The sequence below is a fragment of the Pezoporus wallicus genome, unplaced genomic scaffold (assembly GCF_028554395.1).
Source record: "Pezoporus wallicus isolate ANWC-B61680 ecotype Strahan unplaced genomic scaffold, APGP_CSIRO_Pwel_v1 contig_7011, whole genome shotgun sequence".
Lineage (NCBI taxonomy): Eukaryota > Metazoa > Chordata > Aves > Psittaciformes > Psittacidae > Pezoporus > Pezoporus wallicus.
The window spans coordinates 1,908,800-1,931,302 of record NW_026638234.1 but is presented as its reverse complement, the minus strand read 5'-3'; the positions used below and the strand labels follow the sequence as shown (position 1 = coordinate 1,931,302).

At 42.1% G+C, this 22,503-nt stretch overlaps 3 protein-coding genes across 4 annotated transcripts in view; 1 reads left to right on the top strand and 2 right to left on the bottom strand.

Moving 5' to 3' along the window:
* Positions 1–515: 515 nt before the first annotated feature.
* On the bottom strand, positions 516–7,751 carry TMEM50B (transmembrane protein 50B). 2 transcript variants are annotated; one of them, XM_057410139.1, is made up of 8 exons: positions 7,728–7,751; positions 7,378–7,553; positions 6,673–6,785; positions 5,534–5,601; positions 4,369–4,461; positions 4,110–4,167; positions 1,986–2,078; positions 516–775 (listed from the first exon to the last, which is right to left on the bottom strand). In XM_057410139.1, the coding sequence occupies exons 2-7, from the start codon at positions 7,474–7,476 to the stop codon at positions 2,033–2,035; spliced, it is 477 nt and encodes a 158-aa protein (XP_057266122.1). In that variant the 5' UTR covers positions 7,477–7,553; positions 7,728–7,751; the 3' UTR covers positions 516–775; positions 1,986–2,032. The 2 variants fall into 2 exon arrangements, with proteins under 2 accessions (XP_057266122.1, XP_057266121.1); XM_057410138.1 differs by lacking the exon at positions 516–775 and having other exon boundaries at positions 1,253–2,078.
* An 11,340-nt stretch (positions 7,752–19,091) lies between these two features.
* On the bottom strand, positions 19,092–22,272 carry DNAJC28 (DnaJ heat shock protein family (Hsp40) member C28). The gene is made up of 2 exons (XM_057410126.1): positions 22,157–22,272; positions 19,092–20,396 (listed from the first exon to the last, which is right to left on the bottom strand). Exon 2 carries the CDS (start codon positions 20,343–20,345, stop codon positions 19,227–19,229), a length of 1,119 nt encoding a protein of 372 aa, XP_057266109.1. The 5' UTR covers positions 20,346–20,396; positions 22,157–22,272; the 3' UTR covers positions 19,092–19,226.
* Positions 22,227–22,503, top strand: part of LOC130599566 (trifunctional purine biosynthetic protein adenosine-3-like) — a 28,206-nt gene continuing 27,929 nt past the window's right edge. Inside the window, exon 1 of the mRNA XM_057410119.1 lies at positions 22,227–22,324. The gene's annotated coding sequence lies outside the window, so the exon portion shown is untranslated. The remainder of the gene's footprint in view (positions 22,325–22,503) is intronic.

Here is a 22,503-nt window from a genome sequence, read left to right as displayed (position 1 = left end):
CTCAGACACTTGTAAATTTCTTGTACTACCCCTGCTTTCAGCTTAGGCTACCACGAAAGACAAATGCTCAAACCTGTCTCTGTTCTCCTCCTAGCAGCTGTATGGAGGGCATGAACATTCCAGTCAAAAGCGATGACTGACTTGTTGAGAAATATTTGCTAGAAAGCAGACTTCTGGTAGAAAATGAGGTAACCCCAAAGAAGCTCCTGTGCTGTTCTAAAGAAAACTTGTTTTTTTTAAGCAGGAACTTGCATTAAAGCATGCTGTAAGAGCCTTCCAGAGTCCAGCAGCCTGTGCTGTTCAAGTGGCCAGTGCAAGATCCTGCAACTGAGATTAATTATAGGCCACACCGGTTTCTCACTTAGGAAAAAAAAGCTAGCAACATGCCCAAGCTCCTCAGCAAGAAATGACAGACCTAAAACCACAAATGTTGGGTTTTACTTATTACCTGGAGTTATGACTTGCTCAAAGATCAGTACTACTGGACTACTTCCGAGTACTCCTGCTCAATTCACTAGTTTGAGAACATAAGATAAAGTTTATTGCAGTTTTCTGAAATGACAACCAAACAGACAACTTGTGTACACAGCTCTGATAAACAGCAGTGAATCTACTGCAACTCACTGCAGGACGGTGAAGCTGGGGTGAAGTTGGTCTGGCCAGTAGCACAATTTCAGCCGCAGTATTTGCTTCATATTCTGTCCACTGGAGAGGTTCCCCCAAGGGAGCAATTAATGATGAACAGGATACAGTAACCATGCACAGAAGGTACGTTCTGCAGTTCAATACCATTCGGTCAGCAGTCTTGATAGATGGAGCATCATAAAAGCTCTTCGACACCAGGTAGATTCAAATGCTTTAAAAACCACACTGAACTCATGAAGTCACCAACAGCCAGATGAATATACAAGATCAGGCCAAAGTTATAAAGCGTAATTGTTCTCCCTTTCTGTATAACTAGAAGAAACTGGATTTCAACAATGGAATTATTCCCATAAAGTGCCCAGCAAATTTAGGAGATAAATACATTTTAACTGGAGCAAATGGCTGTCCTAAAACTGGCAATTATTTCAAGGTAAGACTGTGAGCAATAAATACATCTACTATATCCCCACTCAAAATGATCACCTGTTAAATAGCAAAGGTAATGGGCAGCAGGGTAACTGTTCATTTATCAGCAAAAAGCTTCCCCTGAATTCTGCTAGCATAATTTTAAAGATGCTAGCTCAACTCACGTGTATAGTCTTTTAAGTAGGACTGGCATCAGTGTGTTGGGTTTTATTCTAATACCAGTAAATACCTTAAATACTAATTTGTATTTATTACCCAGAACAGCATGAAATTAATTCTCAGGACTGTGGTGCTACCAAATGCTGTTTGTGCTGTAGCAATCAGAAGTCAAGAACATTTTCATTTGCCATGCGGAACCTGCTTGATGGAGGGCCTGGTTTAAAAATTCATAACCTTTTACAAAAAAATAGCTACTTTGTATTTTTCTGAACAGTTATATAAAATTCTTAAAATCAGCTTTTATCTCAGCATACAACAGAATTTCCTCTCATTAAAAGCAGGCTCAGCCGTGTCACTGGCTGTCCATGCGCTGGCTACTCCTTCAGGTTACACAGGCAGCCCTTGCAGAATTGGCTTTGTGCTCCCCCCTACATAACAGTAATCACCCCTTTCACAGGGTACAGCCTTTATCCTGCTTGTTCACTAATGGTTCCCCTGAAGTCTCTAACACACATGAAGGTGTGGAAGATCAAGCCTCAGGGGTTGACAGAAACCCCTGTATCTGAATAAATAAGCCTGAAGGTTTCAGAAAGAAAGCCTGACGTTCCCTTTTTAAGATATATACAGTCATATGTACATATTCACAAATCTGTCCTGTGAAAAGAGGGAGCTTATTACAGAAATTGTAATTTGCCTCAGTTCATTCAATTTAGAAAGCAAACCAAGAACAAATAAATGTAAATATATCTACATACATAGTACGACATAGCAACTGTGGAATAGAAATGCCATAGGCAATAACTCATGCCCATAACTCTTCTGTTCTTCCAAACTTGTAGATCAGGGTACTAAAGGGAAAAAAATAAAAATCATACATACATAAGGTTGGAAAGTAATTTTAATAGTATTCTTAGACTCTTACACCATCTACACTGCAAATCAACATCCCCCCAGTAACCCTGACTGACTTTTATTGATGTTAATATCTGGGGTTTGTACTTTTACTCCATTTACTATGCCTTGCTAAAACTATGAGGCGCAGCTGAAGAAACTGCTCCAATGAAAAACAGTAAAAGCAGCTGCCCTTCTGAAGGAAAAAAATGCAGAATTTAATTGATTGTAGGACCAATCCAGACAGTTACAGAGCAGCAAGTCTCATCCTGGCATCCGCCAATCAGCTGAACCTAACGCATTGTGCCAGGATGAAATGTAACCTATTACATTTTTAGGAGCGAATCAGAAAATACCCTGGGGGAGGTAAGCGAGATCCAAATTACATTTTGACTTCCAAAATTCCTTTTATAAGGTTGGATGCAATTACATATTGTCATAAATGAAAAACAAAAAATGTTGAGGGAACAAAACCAAGCATGATTTCCTGATTGTTTCTTATACCATGAATTATTTCCCCTTATAGCCAAAGAGGTGGCAGAGTCACACTAAATCACAAGAGAATGAAGAGGGAGGGAAATGAGAAATACTGACCCTGAGAACAACAGTAACAAGTGATAGACACCTGGTCAATTAACCAGAGAACAACTAATATACAACGTTAAGTAAAAAACACTGGTGGGGTAACAAGAGCAGAAGCATGAGTCCTGACGGATACATGCAGTTCAAGGGATAAAAAAAAGCTTTTTTTTTTTTTAATAAGAAGACTGTAATTTTGCAAGTTTGAGAATACAAAAAGAAACAAATAAACCTAAAATACATCTAGGTACAGAGTACACACTTTCAGAAACAAGAAGCAGCTTCAGAAGTAAGTTCATCAAACTACTGAAATAAGACTAAAGATTTCAGGCATGGTGAAACAATTACCCAAAGGCTGCCTTCAGCACTATCCCACTTAAACTGTGTGCAAGACTACAAAAGAGGTTTGGGAACTGCTGTTTTCTGCCAGAACACAACTGATTTTCCAAACAGGGAAGCAAAGTGGAGCCAATCTAACTCGCCACAAGGCATTTGGTATGGTACTAAAAGAAAACTGTTAGCACCGTAATTCAAGTGAGTAAGAGCTTGCGAAAGAACTTCGGCAGTGACTGATCTTGGAACTTACACTATTTAATGCTTTCATTGTCTTTTATTAAATAATAAAATCCATGGATTAGAGAGTACAGGATATAAAAAGTTACTACAGATATAAATATTTCTGAAGTGCCACACGATATACTTACTGATACTAAGCCAAATAAAAGAAATTGATTTAAGTGTAATATTACAAAACATACCATCATACTCTTAGGAAAAAAATGCTATTGGTACGAAACAGTCAGGAAAAGGGCAATATGATCACCCACTTAGTTCTGTTAGGATATATGGCATGGTATTTGTAGTACAGAGATTAAAGTATTCTTGCCATTCTCCTGACACTGACAGCATCTTATCAAGAATACTGTCTATATTCTTGGTCAGGCACATTATAGATCAGAGCAAGCTGGACTAACAGGAACTTGAAGGAAATGAAGAGCCTCTCATGGGCTGAGAAGGGGCAAATAAAAACAGTGGTTCTGAGCACTGGAGCTAAGGGAGTAGAAAAAAGTAGCAGAGAAAAAAAAAATGCAGCTTTTAAGAAATAGTTTGATCAGTTTATGCACTGAATAATTTCACATCAGTTCTGTGTAATTATGTTGGTTTACTCAAGTGACCCAAGAGGTCCCTTTGGTTTACATGTCACCCCCTTCATGTTAAGGTCAGGGTGGGTAATGAACCGATAGACAGAGGGTCCTGCATTAAGAGCAGCAAACTCCACAATGTGTCAGGTCCAAGCCCAGAGTCAGCCTCCAGCTTTCAGAACTCATTTTCCAGGAGTATTAATGTCCATGGAAGCGGGTTAGGTCAGATACCCCTTGGAAGGAGTGATATGTGCCCAGATAACTTACCTGAAAAATATCAATGCATTTTGGAAAAACACTGCTAATCCAGGGTAAACATTAGTGTCTGCAAAGTAAGTAACAAAGGAAACAGTAAATTCTTTTGTACTGTACAATTTAGACTGCTGCTCATAGTATCACTCTGACTACAAAACTAGATGGTATGGCTCTGACAAGAGCTCACCACGTGCTTCAATTCTTCTGGATTTTCTGCCTTCTGGCTGACAGTAAAAGTACTTTTCTATATGTGAAAATAAACACAACTTACTCTGTGTTACATATGCTCCAAAAAGAATCCACATTGAAGCAATAAGTGAACCAAACATCAGCATAAAGCCAATGAAGAGCCAGACACGAGCACCTGCAGGAAATATTAAAACCTCTGAGAATTACATAGGCTATTATCTGTAGCAACAGACAATCCAAGGTACTACTCTGTTATGACATATTATCTTGCTGGAGGCACAAAGGGGAAGCGTTAAACCCTGTATCAAGGACAAGATAAACCAAAATTAGCCTTCTCTAGTAGAACACATAGTAGCTGGATTCCCCTTATTTTAGAGAGCAGACACAACTATCAGAAATTTCTCCTCACCTGTAGGCAATGCCTGTAACATCATTTAACACAACGTGGAATGGACTAATGACAAGGTACTTTGCCAAAGCTATACTGTTTCTAAGGAAAAGATGGCATTCCAATGGGGCACGTAAAACAAACACTTCCTGTGCTTACTTCAGAGAGATATTTTCAGATGGGCAACATCTGAAAATACCTACCATAGCTAGGCATTACTGCCTGAAAAAGGAAGATGATGCCATGGAAAATAATCAACCTGCTCACTCATGGGAAAGGAAAAGTACTTCTAGGCAAAGATTCTCTCAAGCTGACTTAGGAATGACATGCAAAAAAAAAAAGCATCATATGCCAGTTCAAAGAAATTGGTAAATCCTACCAGATTTCTGGTCTGGCATTCTACAACTCGCATGGAAACAGATGCTGGGATCCGCATGGGAAATAGTAAGGGAATTACGAATGAAAGCAGAGAGAGGACAGCAAGTCCACAGACACCACACAGTAGGTGACATACAAAGGAAACAGAATGTTTACAATACATTCTAAAATAAGACATTCTTATAGAATGTCTGGTCCATAGCCTGCCACGAAGCAGAAATCTTTTTCTCCTAGCAGCTATACAGAATTTGCAGAGGAAACTTTAGGTATTTGAGATACACACAAGTTGAATTTTTCTAAGTTTAGCTTTTTAACAATGACAGTACTTATCTCCAAGTGTTAATTTTGTACAGAAATGAACTTCTGTGAAGTTCTCTCCTACTCCTTAACTTCTACGATTTCTTTAAACACCAATTAGAAAAAAACCCAACACCTAAATAATCACTTTTTCAACTTAGCATGACTTCTAGTGTTGTTTTACCTGTTCTTCCTAAACATCCATCACTGTAGCTGTCTCCTCTCACCTGCGCATTTGATACAGCATTTATCCTAGGAATAAAGAAAGGGTATACACTTCAGATTATTAGAAAATCGATTTAAAGCTGTAAGTAAAAAGCTGGCTTTTTTTAAGATGCAACAAATTCTGGGAAAATGATTTGTCGTTCTATATAGTCACGTATTATTCCTTAACCGAAGGATTCCAACTGGATTTCAAGCAAACCCTGTATTTGTTCCTAAGTTTTACGTCAATTTTTATATTACCAAACAGGTAAGATGACAGAATCGCCCTTTTTTAGTGACTGTAATATTTCTGGTCACTTTCTGGCTGTTCAAGTTTTAAAACTATCTAAAGCCACTTCACAGGAATAATAACAGCCAATAATGAGTGCTCTCATGATTCTGATATAAGTTGCTTTCCTTCACAATGAATACTGTAAGTTTTCAAGTGAGAGACACCCTTTAAGGAGGGACAATACATTTTCCTAAAGCAAGTTACACTGCTGAGGGAAAAAAAATACAAAACACCAGAAACTTTCAGACACCAAGTGTTAAGAAGGTCTTGCATATCCAAATGCATCTTTTTCTCACCATCACTCTAGGATTTGATAAAAGCTATTACTTCAAGCTTGCCACATTTACCTCTTTATAACAACACTAGCTATAATACTACCTCTCCCATTTGAGGAAGTTTTGGGCCAGAGAAGCTGTAAAAAGTATTTAAAATTAGGGGCAAATGCAGTAAAATGTTTTATATTGAAGTAAGCAACTGGGACAGCATTACATAATTTCTGATCTAGGAATCTAAATACTTATTATAGAAAGCCACTTGCATAAGGTCTGCTTTCTAACGTTCAGCTGAAGTGCATAGGTAAAGCAAGTGACCCTAAACAGATGGGGGCGCAGATAGACAGAACAATGAATAAACAGGCTATGATCAGAAACAAAGGCCACAGGTAAAATAAAAAAAGCCTTTACATTGCCATGCAAAAAGGTACAAGATTACTCTTAAGTCATTTACAACCAAGCGATTCAAAGTTTTATCATATACCACATAGTCTAGTAAAAATTGTGTTTAACAGCTCATGTTTATAAGAACTCCCTTTACATAAGAACACTTACATGAAAAAAGCTAGTGTTGAAAACACTCCGCAAGTATGGAACGCGTGGTTCATTTGTTCTGGCTTAGGGTAAACTACTGCAGCATCTATCATAATCCACCAACCTGTGAAAAACTAGAAATAAAACAGACCAGTATCACAAGGCTGAAAGGCTACAGAGACACACTGACAAAACATGGCAAAAGTTCATGCATACCATTGGCTTAACTGTCATTCAACAAGTGCAAACTACTCTAGGATGTTATTAGCTTTAAGATGGACTCTAAATCTGTTTGATATGCAGTTTCCACATAAAACTTACCACCTTCAGAGAAGCATCTGGTCACATTTTCTATTCAAATTAAGTATCACTGTTTGTTTAAACTCCCTGAACAGCTTTAAAAACAAGAATTCAAATTATAAACACATGAGATGCAAACCATGTGTAACACTGGTGTTCTCACATACCTAATTATGCAAAAAAATCAGTAGGAATGTCAATTTTTTTTAAGGAAGAGTGCAGAAATGGTACATCATTATCAGACAAAATGCAAAGTTATGTAAAAAGGCTTTTTAATAATTGCACTTAAAAATGATCTTAAAGAAATACATGGGATGACATGCAATTAACAGTGGAACTGTACAAAACTTGAAACAAAAATGTAACTGTTCGTCATAGTTTCAAATTTGCCCACACAGTTCTCATTCGTATCCTCTCAAAACTTACCAATACACCAGCAACTATTGAAGCAATAGTATTTCTTCTTTCACTCCAGTCAATACACTCACATTCTGGCCAGCGGAAGTTGTCCAGGAATCCTGCCATCTCCTCAAAGATTAGATTGCTCTTCTTATTCTGTACTTACACATTAATTTTTCCATTAACAGCTTTGTCCCCAAGACCTGAAACACAGCCAAAGATGCATTTAATACAAAGTAGCAAAACCTTGAGATGTTTGACAACTCTCATGAGCAATTTCTACAATACCTGGGTTTGTTTTCTTTACAGAATTAAGTATCCCATTTTCCTCTATGGATTCTATATTGAGCTACGTTTAAAAAGATACGACAACCTACCCTACAAACAGAATTGCAAATGAAGATCATCACACAACCCAAAAACTTAGGCATTATATATAAATCATCGTATCTGAAATGGAAAAGAAATAGAATAGAATACACTGTTCAAATTAAACACAAGAACAAATGCAAGCAAAGAAAAATAGCAAACTAGCAACTATTTCAATCTAAGTTTCATCTTCAAACCACAATGTTCTCCCTGGCATTGTAAGTTCAAAACAGTAAGATACATACAACAGGGCTTCCTATGTAGACCAGAAAATGATCTTTGAATCAGGCCAGGGAACCTTGCGTAAGATACCCGTATTTTCAGTCTCCAAAACAGACAGCTAATACAGTGCCCTTTTGACAGAGGGGAAAAAGGGATCAACACAGTGAAACAACAAATACCAAGGATAAAGAATGTCCCACTTCACAGAGAGAGCATCACACAGAACTTTAAATGCAGGAAGAGAAAAGCAAAGTTAATTAGTTACAAAGTGACTGAAATAAGACAGCTCTCAATTTGGTGACACATGATGATTAAATAAATAAATGATGATTAAATAAATAAATACATAATCAGAGTTTGCCTGTGTCATGAGTTAAGCCCAGCTAGCAACTGAGTACCACCTCCTCCCTCCCTCCAGTGGGTTGGGAAAGAGAATCAGAAAAAAGGTAAAACCTGGGGTTGAGACAAGAACAGTTTAAAATAAAAGTAAAATGTAATAATAATAATACTACTAGTAGTGGATAAAGAGAGGAAGGAAAACAAGTGATGTATAGTACAATTGCTCACCTCTGGCTGACCGATGCTCAGCCCGTTCCCAAGAAGCAACTGGCACCCCCAGCTAACTCCCCCCAGTTTACATACTGGGCATGATGTGCTGTGGTATGGAATACCCCTTTGGCTAGTTTGGGTCAGGTGTCCTGTCTCTGCTCCCTCCCAGCTTCCTGTGTCCCTCCTCACTGGCAGAGCATGAGACTGAAAAGTCCTTGATCAGGGCAAGTGCTACTCAACAACAATTAAAACATTGGTGTGTTATCAGCATTGTTCTCAGACTAAAGCCAAAACACAGCACTGCACCAGCTACTAGGAAGAAAATTAACTCTATGCCAGCCAAAAGCAGGGCAGCCTACACTGCAATCACAGGCCACCTCCTGTGAATAAGATTAAAAACTTTGTCCTGCTGAATCTAGTCCCAGAAATCCATCCATAATTATGATGCTTCCTTAAAGCATTAAAATCAACCACTCAATTCCAAAATCACTTTTACTTTTGTACAGTATCTGGGCTCAACCATGTATTTGTTTTCCCAGACTACTCTTTTCCCTAGCAATTTTCAGATCCCTGTTCCTCTGTAACTTCCACACACAACTGCCGCACTGTGCTACTCCAGATTTATGACTGCTCCTACAGCCCTCCCTTCTCTTCCACTCTTAAAATGGCTCCGTCTGTACTTTTTTTTCCTCTTCAAGTGTGAATGTGTCTCTTCCTCATCCTGCAGTAATCCCTCCTTTTCCCTGCCAGCTCATGGTTTCCACTGTTGTCACCACCACATGGTTCTCACCCTGTGGTGCAGCTGGCCACAGGTAGAAGTAAACAGGCAAGCATGCTGTGCTATTTCTTCTCCCCACTGGACACAATGATGGTTATGTCAAACCTACAGAAGTCATTACCTTGCCTGTAAATACACTTTCAGGCATCTTCAGAGTAATTGAAGCTGTATTTCTTCAAAGCTCTATTTTCCTTTGGATTTCTTTCCCATAAAGGACCATTTAAATAGTATTAACATAGCTAAATGTAATCATCTCCTTCAAACAGAACATAAAGTACTGTAATTCAGAAAGCAGGTCAAGACAAAAGACTGGAAAAGTATTTCCGATATGTCAAAAAGAAATTATTTTTCACCCTCTACTTGGATGCCCCCAGAGGTACCTCGACAGGGTGGAGAAATGTGCTGACAGGAACCATGCAAAGTTCAGCATGGGGAAGTGCCAAGTCTTGCACCCAAACCACTCCATTTGCCAGTACATGCTGGGGACCACACTGCTAGAAAGCAGCTTGGCAGAAAAGAACCTGGGGGTCATGGCTGACACCAAGTTGAACCAGAGCCAGCAATGTGCCTTATAGCAGAGAGATGAATGGTACCCTGGGCTGCATTAGGCACTGCCAGCAGGTGGAGGGAGCTAATCTTTCCCCTCTGCTCAGCACTGATGAAGCCACACCTGAAGTTCTGTGTCCACTTCTGGGCTCCCAGTACAAAAGAGACATGGAAGTGCTGGAGAGAGTATAACAAAGATGATAAAGGGACTAGAGCATTTCTCCTGTGAGGAAGGGCTGGGAAAGCTGGGACTGTTCTGCCTGGAGAAGAGAAGGCTCAGGGGGATTTTATCAATGTCCATGAACACCTAAAGGAAGGGTGCAACAAGGACACAGCCAGGCTCTCTTCAGTGGTGCCCACTGGCAGGACCAGAGGTACCTGGCACAAACTGAAACACAGGAAATTCCCTCTGAATATCAGGAAACACTTTCTCTCTGTGGGGGTAACTGAGCACTGGCACAGGCTGCACAGAGAGGTTGTGGAATCTCCATCCTCGAGATACTCAAAAGCTGTCTGGACACAGTCCTTGGCAACTGACTCAGGGTGGCCCTGCCTGACAGCGATGGTGAACAAGATGCCCTCTTGAGCTGCCTTCCAACCTCAACCTTCCTGTGACACTTAATAGCCTGTTAAATGACTGGATAACTTAATGAAAGAAATCTTATTTCTACAAAACAGTTCTAGTTCTAAAAGGCTGAAACAAAACAAACAAACCAAAACCAAAACCAACAACATTCCCTTTTATGATTTAAAGGGGATGTATAATTTGTTTCGTCAGCTAATATAATTAAGTCAACTTCCAAACCAAAAACTAACTAGCATTCATTCTAGCAAAACTCTTTCAACCTTGCAGTCAGCTCCAGGGAGACCTTACTGAAGCCTTTCAATACATAAAAGGTGCTTATGAGAAAATTGAGATTTTTTTACCAGGGCCTGTACTGACAGGACAAGGAGCAACTGTTTAAAACTGAAAGAAATGGCTTTAGATTAGATTATTAGGAAGAAGTTCTTTACTACAGGGGTTGTAACACTGGAACAAGTTGTCCAGAGAAGCTGTGGCTGCCCCATCCCTGGCAGGTTCAAGGCCAGGCTGGAGGGGGCTTTGAGCAATCCGGTCTAGTGGAAGGTGTCCTTACGCATGGAAGGGGTTGGAAATAGGTGATCTTAGGATTCTTTCCAACTCAAACTAGTCTATGACTCTATGACAATGTTCCATATATATCTAGTTCTCAACACCCACAGAAAAAAAAAGGGAAAAAATAACCTGTATTTCAACTGTGAAAGGCCAGTGACATACTGAAGCTGAGTCTCCACCAAGACCACAAGAGCTAGGCTAAAGTTTATCCTCATATGCGTTTCTATGGACACATGCACAGGTTCTAGTCCAATTATATCTTACTACACAGACAGAAAACTCTGATGAAGACAGACACTTTCAGCTGGAGTTTCTTACCTGAATAAAGGTACAAAACTTGCTCTCTTGGTTTAAACTTTTACAGCCACATACTTCACGGCAACGGAACAGGTAAAACCCCTTTCATTAGCTGTCCTTCAACGCCCTTCCTACAATCTGTCTCCTCCCCTTTTCCAAGGGCAGACAGGTTCTCCCACTGTTCTGAGGAAGCATTTCTCACTTATGTTGAATAAACAGAAATACAAGAACACTTGAAGAACAAACTGGTGACTGAAGACAGCTATACTCACTGCAAAAATAACACTTGGTGGATACTAGTGCTCAGGTTAAAACAACTACTAGATTATTAAGGCAAATGAAGTTAAATGAAAACACAAGAATCCCAAGTATGTTTCTCTCTCCCAGAATGAATGGATTTCACTTGAACAAAATATTAAAAGCAGCTGCAAGAAAATACAAAAAGTCTGCTAGAAACAAACTGTCTTAAGCTGCACAAAGGCCCTGAAAACCCATCAGGTTAGTGAAGAAAGGAACCTCCTAAGAAGAAAGTGAAAAATAGAATGAAGAGAGAAATGTAAAGTTAATAAGAAAAGCTTATTTTCCTTGAAGAAGATGACAGCATCTTCCACAAGTAACCAACCAGAACATGCTTCAAGCCATATGCTTTCCCCATATGAATGTACTATGGTAAGATATTTGGTCACTGGTCACTGTAAGGAGCTTATATGAACATTTCTGTTAAGTCCACTATTTCTTTAAGGGGGATCTTTAGACCACTAACTCATTTCAGTCATTACGCATGGTTTTGCTTTCAGTTTCCCACACCACTATGCTATATTGGCTAGTTTTTAAATATCACAGAAAGACGGGAAGAAAGGAACTTTTAAATGAACTTACACAAAAATGAGGCTCTGTGTCAAAATTATTAAACGAGTAATCACCTTACATCAATCTGTGATGCTCAGCCATAGAGCACTGGGGCTGCTGTCTACAGCAAGCATTCTTTAAGAACAATATTAAAGTTTGAAGACTTGAGCAAGGCAGAAATAAAGATCAATTCTGCAATTATCCACAGGCCTATTTTTGCTCATGAGTATATACTAAGTGCATCGATATTTCTTTAATGGGCTCACACAGGGCAGTATGAGGTGGAACCCCAAAGCTGCAATCAGTCCTGACAGTAACTGTTACGCTGAGGGCAGCACTACTTAGACAAAAAAATAAGTCATTTTATAAAGATGTCCTCTTTACACCTCAAACTTTCCCTCTCAGCGCCGCCGCTCCCTTTCCCAGGCGCGGTTAATGGCACTCTGAGGGACACCCGACCGCGTCCCTGCAGCGGCCGGGCCCCGCTGCCACCCGGTCACCCTCCTCCCTGGGGAGAGCCAGGCCCCTGACTTCCTGCGGCCGCGGCCGCGCTATGGTGAAAGGTCGCGGCCCCACCGCGAGGAGACGGCACACGCGGACGGTCACCCCCAGCACCGAGCCCGGGCCGCGCCAAGCCGAGCCCCTTCGCTCTGCTCCAGCTCAACACCCTGGGCAGCGTGCGAGCCGCGGGCACCGCGCCGGGCCGGACGGGGCCGTCTCGGGCGCAGGTGGAGGAGGGAAGAGCCGCTGCTGCTCCCCACGGGCACGCGAGGGCCGCTGGAAGCAAGCGGGAGCGCGCCGCCGGCGGAGGGTGTCCCACGCTACCCTCCTGCCAACACCTTCCTCCCGCTACCCCTCCCTGCAGCACCTCCCTCGGCCCCCTCTGGCTGCATCGGCCGCGAGCTGTCCCCTGCCCCGCCGGCCCCCCTCGCCCCGCCTTCGGCGCCAGCGGAGCGGCACGAAAACCACGGCCTCACGTACCCCGTCCTGGGCGAGACTCTTCCGCCTGCGGGGAGCGCGGCCGCGGAGGCTGAGAGACCCGCGAGAGACGCGACCCACCGCCAATCGCAACCCAGCGCTGCGCGTCACCAGAGGCTGGCTGAGGACGGGGCGCCACGATTGGTCGACGCGGCTGCACACCCCAGCGACCGGAGCGACAGGAGTCAGGAGGGGCCGGCGCAGGCCCCGCCCCTTTTCTTCCTGAGCTGTCGCCTGTCCCTCTGCCAGGCGGTCCTCACCTCCCTTTGGGCCTGGCGTGCCACCTCAGGTGCCCACGGCCATCTCCCAAACCACCTATGAACCACGCTGGAAGGGGCTTTGACCAACCTGGCCTAGCTGAAGGTGTCCCCGACCACAGCAGGAGCGTGGAACTAGACAACCTCTAAGGTCCGTTTCCAATCCAAGCCAGCCTATAATTCTATTTCTATGTCATTTTCCACTGTTCCAAAGGTAAAGTACAATGAGCTCAATTAATGTTTTCCAAGCACCTCCCATAAAGGAATATATGAACTTCACTACAAAACACCATTGTGGCTTACCCCTAGGCTGAGCTTACTAAAACCAAGCAGAATTGATAATCAATTCTGAGTTCCCCTTTCAGCTGTCCAGGAAGAAGTATCTGAATTCTTCCGTTCCAACTTCATGGCATTTCCCAAACGCAGTCAGGGCAGCAACTGCACCACTGCTATGCCACCTTCATCAGCAACCTGCTGATGCCAACATCCTTGCTCCTCATATTCCCAATTCCCCAACACAATAAGTGAACATGATTTGGGTCCGAGACAGGAGTGCGCCCTGCCCCCCAGCACCCCTCCATATCTGCTATGGCTAGGCAGAGCCAAGAGTGTTTCTACATGTTGCAGTTGCACAACAGATGTGAATAGATGTCTGCTTTTGCAACATGTTTTTGAACATGCCGAAAACGTATCAACCCAAAATTTCTGACTCTCAATGAATTCCCTTTGATACTGAACTAAAACAAGTATGGACAAGGCTACTAGGATTCTCATGATAAAGAAGGCATGTAATGAGGACTGTGTGTCTTCTCTCAAATCAATGTAGGCCTTCCTCCTGTTGGTAAAGGCCTAAGAAATAAGTAAACAGTTGCAAAAGAAAACAACACAAGGAACATCTCAGGGTCCTAAATTAGGCCAAACAAGAACATACAGTTAATTGGAAAGACTAATTACACATTCCAATGTCCTTAACCATCGGATTTCCATAAGAGGGTAAAATGGGGGGGGAAGGGGAATTTCTCTCCAATCACTATGACCCTCAAAGACCACTACTCGAATTTACAGTGTCTGCACCGCAGTCCTGTCTACCCGAATTACAATACGCAATGATTCACAAGAATTGGGCAGGCATTTCATAGAATTATGATTACTATGTATATAACAAAGGCATTTAAACTGCCTCTTCTCAACGTGCATGATAGGTAGAGATATTCCCCATGCACCCCAGTAATAAAGTAATAATTACCCATAATAAAGTTTTGTCAGCTTTCTAACCTGTCATTCTGGTTGGAGAGGTTATTTTCCTAGATTTTGGTGACACCTTCATCCTTCCCACATGCGGGATTCGGTTCTCTTCTCCTGTCTTTCTGGCCTATTTCTTGCCAAAGCATCAGAAAAAGAGCTTTACCAGCACCAGAGATACCTTAAGAAAGACACATCTTCTTGTAAAATACAGACAGTTGCCTATTATAAAAAATTTGATGTCAAGATTTTAAAGATACTAAGGGGGAATGCTGCAATTGAATTAAGTATCAAAATAGGAAAGTGATTAGTTTGAAAATTCACACTCTGGTAAGATAAAAAACCCCACAGAATCAATCTGAAAAGCCAGAAGTAGAAATTAAAGAGTGGAACAGGATAAAAAAAAAAAAAAGGAAGAATGCATTCAGGAATATTGCTCAAGAACAATGAACAGCAATGCAGGACACTAAGTAAAGGAGCACTGTGAGAAAGGCAATGCAAAATAAAGACACAACCAAATGGCAACGGAATACTCAGTTCCTTGTTAAAAGACAGTTAAGCTGTGGCTCCCTAAAATCCCATGCAAAAGTTAAAAGTCTTACTCTTATCAGCCTTCTACTCTTATCAGCCCCCCTCCTTTTTTCCTTCATTTGTATGTGCTCACTGTGTTCCACCAAGTCTGGAGCAGAGCCCCTGCCTTAGCAAAGAGGGTATCAACTGCAAAAAGGGTCAGTGTGAACAGTTGTTTCTCACTCATGATGCTCAGCACCCTACCATGAAGATAAAGTTTGTAACAAAATTCTTGCCTTGCTGTTCATCAAAAAGAACCATGTACTCCCCAACTTCTTTCCCTGTTACTACATGTGCCACCATCTTCCCACCCTCACCTGGAAGCATGATATACTACCCTCCTTTCCCTTTTTCAGGCCCTTCGTATCATCCCCCATCACCTCCCATCCCGCCACGCATGCAGAAACACATTTGTTTTCTTTACAGCTGTGGGAAGGTAAACAGTGTGGCGGTCACATCCAGGCAGACAGAACTGGTAGGGAAGTAACTTCAAGGGGGACACCATACATCCTCTTCTCCCTCACAACAGCAATTTCCCCCACTAAGAATAAAGATTTACTGCTTGTCTTTCTTACAGCATGCCCTGCTCTTGCTTCTCCTTTTACTTCTCTCCTCAGAGCCTTCTCTGTCACTCTGTGTGCATCCTGAGAGCCATTATTACCCTGAAACAGAAACATATTCAGCAGGCCTCAACATTTACAGCATATATAGAAACTCTTGGGTTTTACAAGACAGCCTGAGATGTTACTTCAGATAGCCTAGAGCTCTATGTCTTTCCTTTCATTGGAAAACACTAACATGTACAATTGTACAGCTTGCTGATAGTGCATGAAAGAACCATCAGATTGTTGGGCAGAGTTCTCACCCTGAGAAAACCTGATACCTCAATTAATATACCCTATATAATAAATATAGTATTTTTTCTTGATACTAAGATGTCATCTAGCTAAGCCTTTCAAGCCACAAGCTATATGGTAATCAGTCCAACACACAGGGAGTTCTGGGAATAAGCAACATGAATTCATGTCTGGAATCAACAATGATTTCATTCTTTTGAGGTCAGTAATAAGGTAACCGTTATCAAATTCAAATTAACAGTCTAGCGTCAAACAGAAAAATTACTTCTGAGGGCCATACTCTCCTGGCATTTTCTAATTCATACGCAGTACTTGCTATTACCTGCTCTAGATGTACTGGCTAAGTACTGCTCTCAGGATTTTGTGAGCTCAGAGCAATAAAAAATAGACAGCCCTGCAAAAATGCACTCCTCCACACACCTGGGGAAAAGAAAAATCTGAACTCCTTTTTTCATCCTCATTGCCATAAATGTTGAAGAAGTGGATTTTTTGTGCCTGGCAATTTTTCACGACAACAGCGCAAGGCTGATTTAAAGTGCTGAGAGTCAGGTCACGTCTATTCCATTTGACACCAAGTAGTTTCAAAAGAAACATAAAAATCACTCAGTGTGCTGACTCATCCATTATGGCAACTTAAATATTTAAACTGCTGATACTTATCTTCATTGTGAGCCAAAGTGGATTCCATCAAAGCTGGATTTATTGCAATCTGGTTCTATTTACTCTTGTGCAATGAATTCAATTTGCAATTAGCTCTCTTCCAATCTGACACTGGATTAGCTTAAACAGCAATTCAGACCCAATTCCTGTAGCTCATAATGCAAATCAAAACCTGATCTTTTTAAAAGTACTATGTCAAAGAATTTCCATAAGAGCATGTTTTAGTTTTCATTAAAAGGAAGAATGCATGGATAAGTTATTTCAATAAACAGACATTCATACACACAGCTGCTAAAATGAGTGAGGCGTTTAGGAGGTCAAAGCCTTCTGGTATCACCTGGTCCAACACAAGGATCTAAATAAATCCTACTCACTAGCATACCTCTGCCTCCTAACTGAATCTTCACAGGAAGGAAGTAACAGCCATGCTCTCATCCCTTCAGCTAGCACCAGGGCATGACATACCACAGCACAAACATCCCAGTCGCACAACCTAGGGGCAACAGATTCGTCTGCACGTAAGGCCATTCTTCCTACTTTTTCCACCTTCATTCCTACAAAAAAAGGTATGTTGAAGGAAGCTGAGGTTAGCCCTATTTTCTAAAACATGACAAACATCTTGTCATTATTATTTATTTACTGTAACACAAAGGCTTGAAAGACCTATAGTGTTTACCAGTGAATAAATAATATTAAATAGTATCACTAGATTATAAAATACTCTCTGACAAGCAATATATCAATTAGTTCATTCTACCAACAAATATAAATAATGACCTGTCTCCTGGTTCAGACCTCATCTATACAAGCAAGAGCACAAAGACCAAAAGGAGTGCATGCAATGTTACTTGCCCACAGGCAAATGCATTAACCCAGACTGTTGGTGCTGGGGCATCTACCAAAAGGATGGATGTGACCACCACCTAGCTTTTCTTTCTAAAACTCTAAGAGCTGATATCCCCCCTCCCTGGCACACCAGAGACCATAGACACCTTCCCACGGACTGGCAGAGTACAGCACAACTCCTGCATAGGTGGAGACTGTGACAGTCTGGGTCACAGAGGCGCAAATGAGAAAGGAGGCCTGCACAGGTACTGATGTATCCAGTGACACCTTTCCATAGGAAAAATCCTCCAGGAAAATCAGATTGTGTGGAGAGCTGACAGATTAATAAATACAACTTTGGCACCATGGAAATTTTCCATTTTCCAAGCCACTGCCCATAAACTCTAATAATACAGCAATATTTCACAGTAAGTTCTTTGATACCAGTATTCTTAAAACATTTAAATGGCGCAATTACTTTTGAAAAATAGTACTCCCTTCTCTCACTTCCAAAAAGCCCTCTGACTAAGGTACAGTTTTGGGCAGGCTTCCTTATTTACTCAAATTTGCTTTCTGAGACCTCCTTCTGTATTAAAAGCCAAATCCAAAAATGGACTACTCCAGAATGTACAGCCCAAGTCCAGACATCCAGAATCCTCCCTTCATTCCCATTTCATTTAACCTTGAAGAGATGAATGCACTACTTTACAAAAAACCATAAACCATAAAACAAAGCATGAAACCTGTCAACAATTTATGAGCTGTAAGCATTTAAATAAGAAAGGATAAAGGTCAAAGTAACAGGGCACAGCAAGACTTTTACTTCCACTTTGTCCTTATTATGTTTTTGTTATGCCTCAGTTTCACCTTTTGAAGATGTAACAGCAAAACCACTTTAATGCCCTTTAACACTGCTAAAGGGAAATGTTAATTTTTATTTAAACAGAAGCAAAGCAAGCTGCAAAAGGACAACTGATTTTTTCCTGCTGTGACTTAACCCCAGCTGGCAACTAAGCCACACAGAGCTGCTCATTCACTCCCCTCATGGCAGGATGGAGGAAAGATTCAGAAGGGTAAAAGTGAGACAACTCATGGGTTGAGATAAAGACAGTTTAATAGGTAAAGAAAAAAACGTGCACAAGCAAGCCAAAATAAGGAAATCATTCACCATTTCCCACAAGCAAGCAGGTGCTCAGTCATCCCCAGGAAAGCAGGGCTCCATCACACATTAGCAGGTACTTGGGAAGGCAAACATGATCACTCTGAACATCCCCCATTCCTTCTTCCAGAACTTTATATACTGAGCATGATACCATGTGGTATGGAATACACCCCTTTGGTCAGTTTTGGTCCCAGCTATGTGCCCTCCCAGCTCCTTGTGCACTCCCAGCCTACTCAATGGTGAAGTGGTATGAGAGGCAGAAAAGGCCTTGGCTCTGTGCAAGCACTGCTAAGCAGTAACTAAAACATCCCTGACTTGTTTCCAGCACAAATCCAAAATGTAGCCTCATAACAGCTCCTGTGAAGAAAATGAAATCCAGCCCAGCCCAAACCAGCACACTTAGCAGTGTTCACAAATAAATCAATTAAGGACCTGCAAACACACATCAGGCAACCTATTTCCTTTTAATTGGTGTAACAGTGCACAGCTGGATTTTACATTTTCAGTGTACCTGAAATTTCTCTAGTGTTACAAGTTTTGTTAATAAAGTGCATTCAAAATCTTGACAAGACAGATAGTGTTATTTTGATGTATAGTTTAACCACTTCAATAGAGAAGACTTCCACCCAAACCTTTTAACATTTTCCTCCTCATTTTCCTTTGTGTCTGAATTAGAAGCCTCTCCATTTTCCATCAGTGCTTCATAAGTCTTTTGTGCTCGGCCAATTTCTTTATCAGCATTGAAGTGCACCATTTGTCTGCTCAGAATAGGAACAACTAAATTGAAGTTGTCAATTCTTTTGTTTAATTTCCTGATATCTTCTGTGAATTGCTCACAGACACGATTCCATTGCTTTTGCCTGTATGGTATCATTGGCTCTCCAAGCTTGCTTCTAGATGCCACTATGCTCTTCCTTAACTGCTCAATAGTTTCCCGTATTTCCTTCTGCAACAGGATCCACTCTGGCTGGTACCCATTGTCTATCAGAATTCTGTTCAAGTTGTGAGTCATAGGGTCAACATGTGGACAGTCTGAAAACTTCTGCAGAGGCTTCCCTTTGCCACTGAGGTTGTCAAAGTCTCCCTTTGCCATCGATTCCTGGATGAGGTCCTCCACCAACCGTTCAACCGCCTGAGTTATCTTCACCTTTTTGCTCTGCCTCACGTCTTTGGCTTTCATTAGGTCAGTCGCGACAAACTGGCTTTCAAGTCTCTGCTTCCGGTACTCCAGCACTTGTTCAGTTGCACGGTCTACACGAAATTGCATGTACTGCTTTTCTCTTTGGCTGGGTGTTCCGAAACCCACACCTTCAAAACTCAAGTAGTGTCTGTGCTGTGGTGCTTGCATTTTAAACGGATCCTCCTCCTCTTCATTTTCGTCGTTTGCTTTCTTTTTGGTCGTTGCGTCACTGAGCACTACTCGGTATGCTTCTTCTACTTTCATAAATGCTTCAGCATCAGCTGTGGCAGAACCACTGTCTGGATGGTACTTCTTGGCAAGACTTCGATATGAGTTTCTGATATCATCAAGGGAACATCCTTCCTCAAGCTCAAGGATTTTGTAAGAGTCCTTGATGTTGCTTTTAGGTCTAAAACCCGACAACATTCTGTTGCCACAAACGTAGGGAAATACCTTCAGGTTTCTTGGAAGCATTGCTTCACGCACCACTAAATGATGCCCTACGCTGTTAGTCAGCATGACAAAGCCACTTTGTACTCCTTCAGATGCAGCTACATTATACACAATGACCTATAAACACATTTTTATAAAAATGGTGTTAAATATGATTTTTAAAAGCATTTATACTATTAAAGTCTTAAAGTGGTTATATTATGCTAAGAAATACCTACATTTCAGAAAAGCACGCAAGATTCTTTTCCTTTACAGATTAATACTGAAATCTGCAATTTTTATTAATTACTACTGACATAGTATTATTACAATGTAAATGAAAACTAATTCACAATATAGCTTTCTCGTATAGCAACTATAGCATATGTTTGTTTTGCACTGCAGAATTCCACAAAGGCTAAAGCTTTATTGTTTTTCTTCAAAGGCAGTGCACTGTCAACTGGAAATATGCTTTATGGTGAGCAGGAACTGCTGAAACAAACCTCTCCTTTTCCTCTCTACAGCTACATTTGGCTGTCACCCGAATTTTCTATTCACATGCATTAGTGCCTCAAGATCTACCACCTGGTACATTCTCAAAGGATTTCTTTATGGTTCCTTTTTGGTACTTCACAGCAACAACTGAAGCAGCATTCAGATTATGGATTCCTTTAGATTAAACTCTTGTGTCCCAGCAGGGATCTTGCATCCTAGTGGCCAACCTCCTTCACTTGTGACAGGTAAGGTTATAAACCTGGAACTCTGCACAGTTCAATAGCATACAGTATCTCATCCTGTCAGGAAGACCAGTGCTTCTGAATTATTTTGGGAAACAGCAAAAGGAGCACCTTTAGCAAATGACAACTTAAGTCTTCACATAAGGTCAAAAGTAAGAAAATATCACACTAATTGCATATACAACTTCTAATTTCTCTTTATGAATGAAAATCCTAAGACAAATGCCTCATACACAGTGCTAAAGAATCTGCTTTCACAATACCTGCAACATATCCATTGCTGACTGCCTTTGCAAACAAAAGGCTAGGTTAAATCAAGGTTAAGTTTAAGGAATAAACAGTGTTTATATGTCCTCCATGTAACAAACTGCCTAACACAGTGCCTTCTGCGCTAGCCTATCTGAAAAGGGAAAAGAGATGTACTTGGGACTGGATGAAAGACTGGAGCAATCCTGAACATTTTCAGTTGATTTTGATCCAGGTAACGTATTAAGTCATCAACTTGTGTTTATTATAAGGTATGTTATTAACATGGGGGGGGTGTTCATTGATGATATAGAGATTTCTTTCCCTCGAGGGAGGTGGCTGGCAAACATAATTTAGTTTCATACAGCCATAAAAATCGACGTAACTACTACTTAAATGTAAAGATCAATGAATACACTTTTGATATTCAACATCCTGATCAGAAGCGAAGCTTTCTCGTAATTCCATCGACTCGATTTTAACATATTCGTACTTAAAGCCCTGTATCAAACCGCACGCACGGCACTCTCTCTTCAGCACCGAAGGGTGCCGGCTGCAGGGATTTATTCCCCAGTTAAATTCAGCTCTCCCCGATGCAGTCAGGTATGGGGCGACAGGACCGACATCTCCTTTCCCCACAAGACAGGCCGCGGATGGCAGGGGCACCGAACGGGGCCCTGCTTACGAGCCCGGCCTCCCCTCGCACCCCGCTGCCGTTAGGGCCCCCATGGCTGCCCCCAACCGCCACCACGGCCTGGGACTGGCGAGCGCCCTTAGGCGCCGTGCGGCAGGAAGGCTGAAGGAGGCGGGCACTGGCAAACGAGAAGCTGGGCGCTCAGCACGCCTCACTTTCCCAGTGCCGGTCGGGGGAAGCTCCCCGTAGCGCGCCCACAGCCCCCCTGCCCGGTACCTCACCTGCTCTCCGCCGCCGCCGCCCGCCCTTGCCCCTCCCTCACAGCGACGTACGTACGCCGCGGGGGCACGGCGAGCGCTGGCACAGAGCCAGCAACGGAGAAGAAGGAAGAGGAGGAGCGACTGCTTTTACCCTTCGCTCAAGGACGGGCGGCCTGTCCTAGTGGCGGGGTGAGCGCATGTGTGACCGGGAACGCCGGCCCGCTCTGCTGCACCGCTCACCGGCGGAGGGAACCCGAGACCTGCCCAAGCCGCACGCTGCCGCCGCCTTCGGCCTGAGCGCCTGCAGCAGCCGGCGCAGCGGCACGTGACTAGGCTGCGCGTGGAGGCAGCGAGAGCCAGCAAGGCTC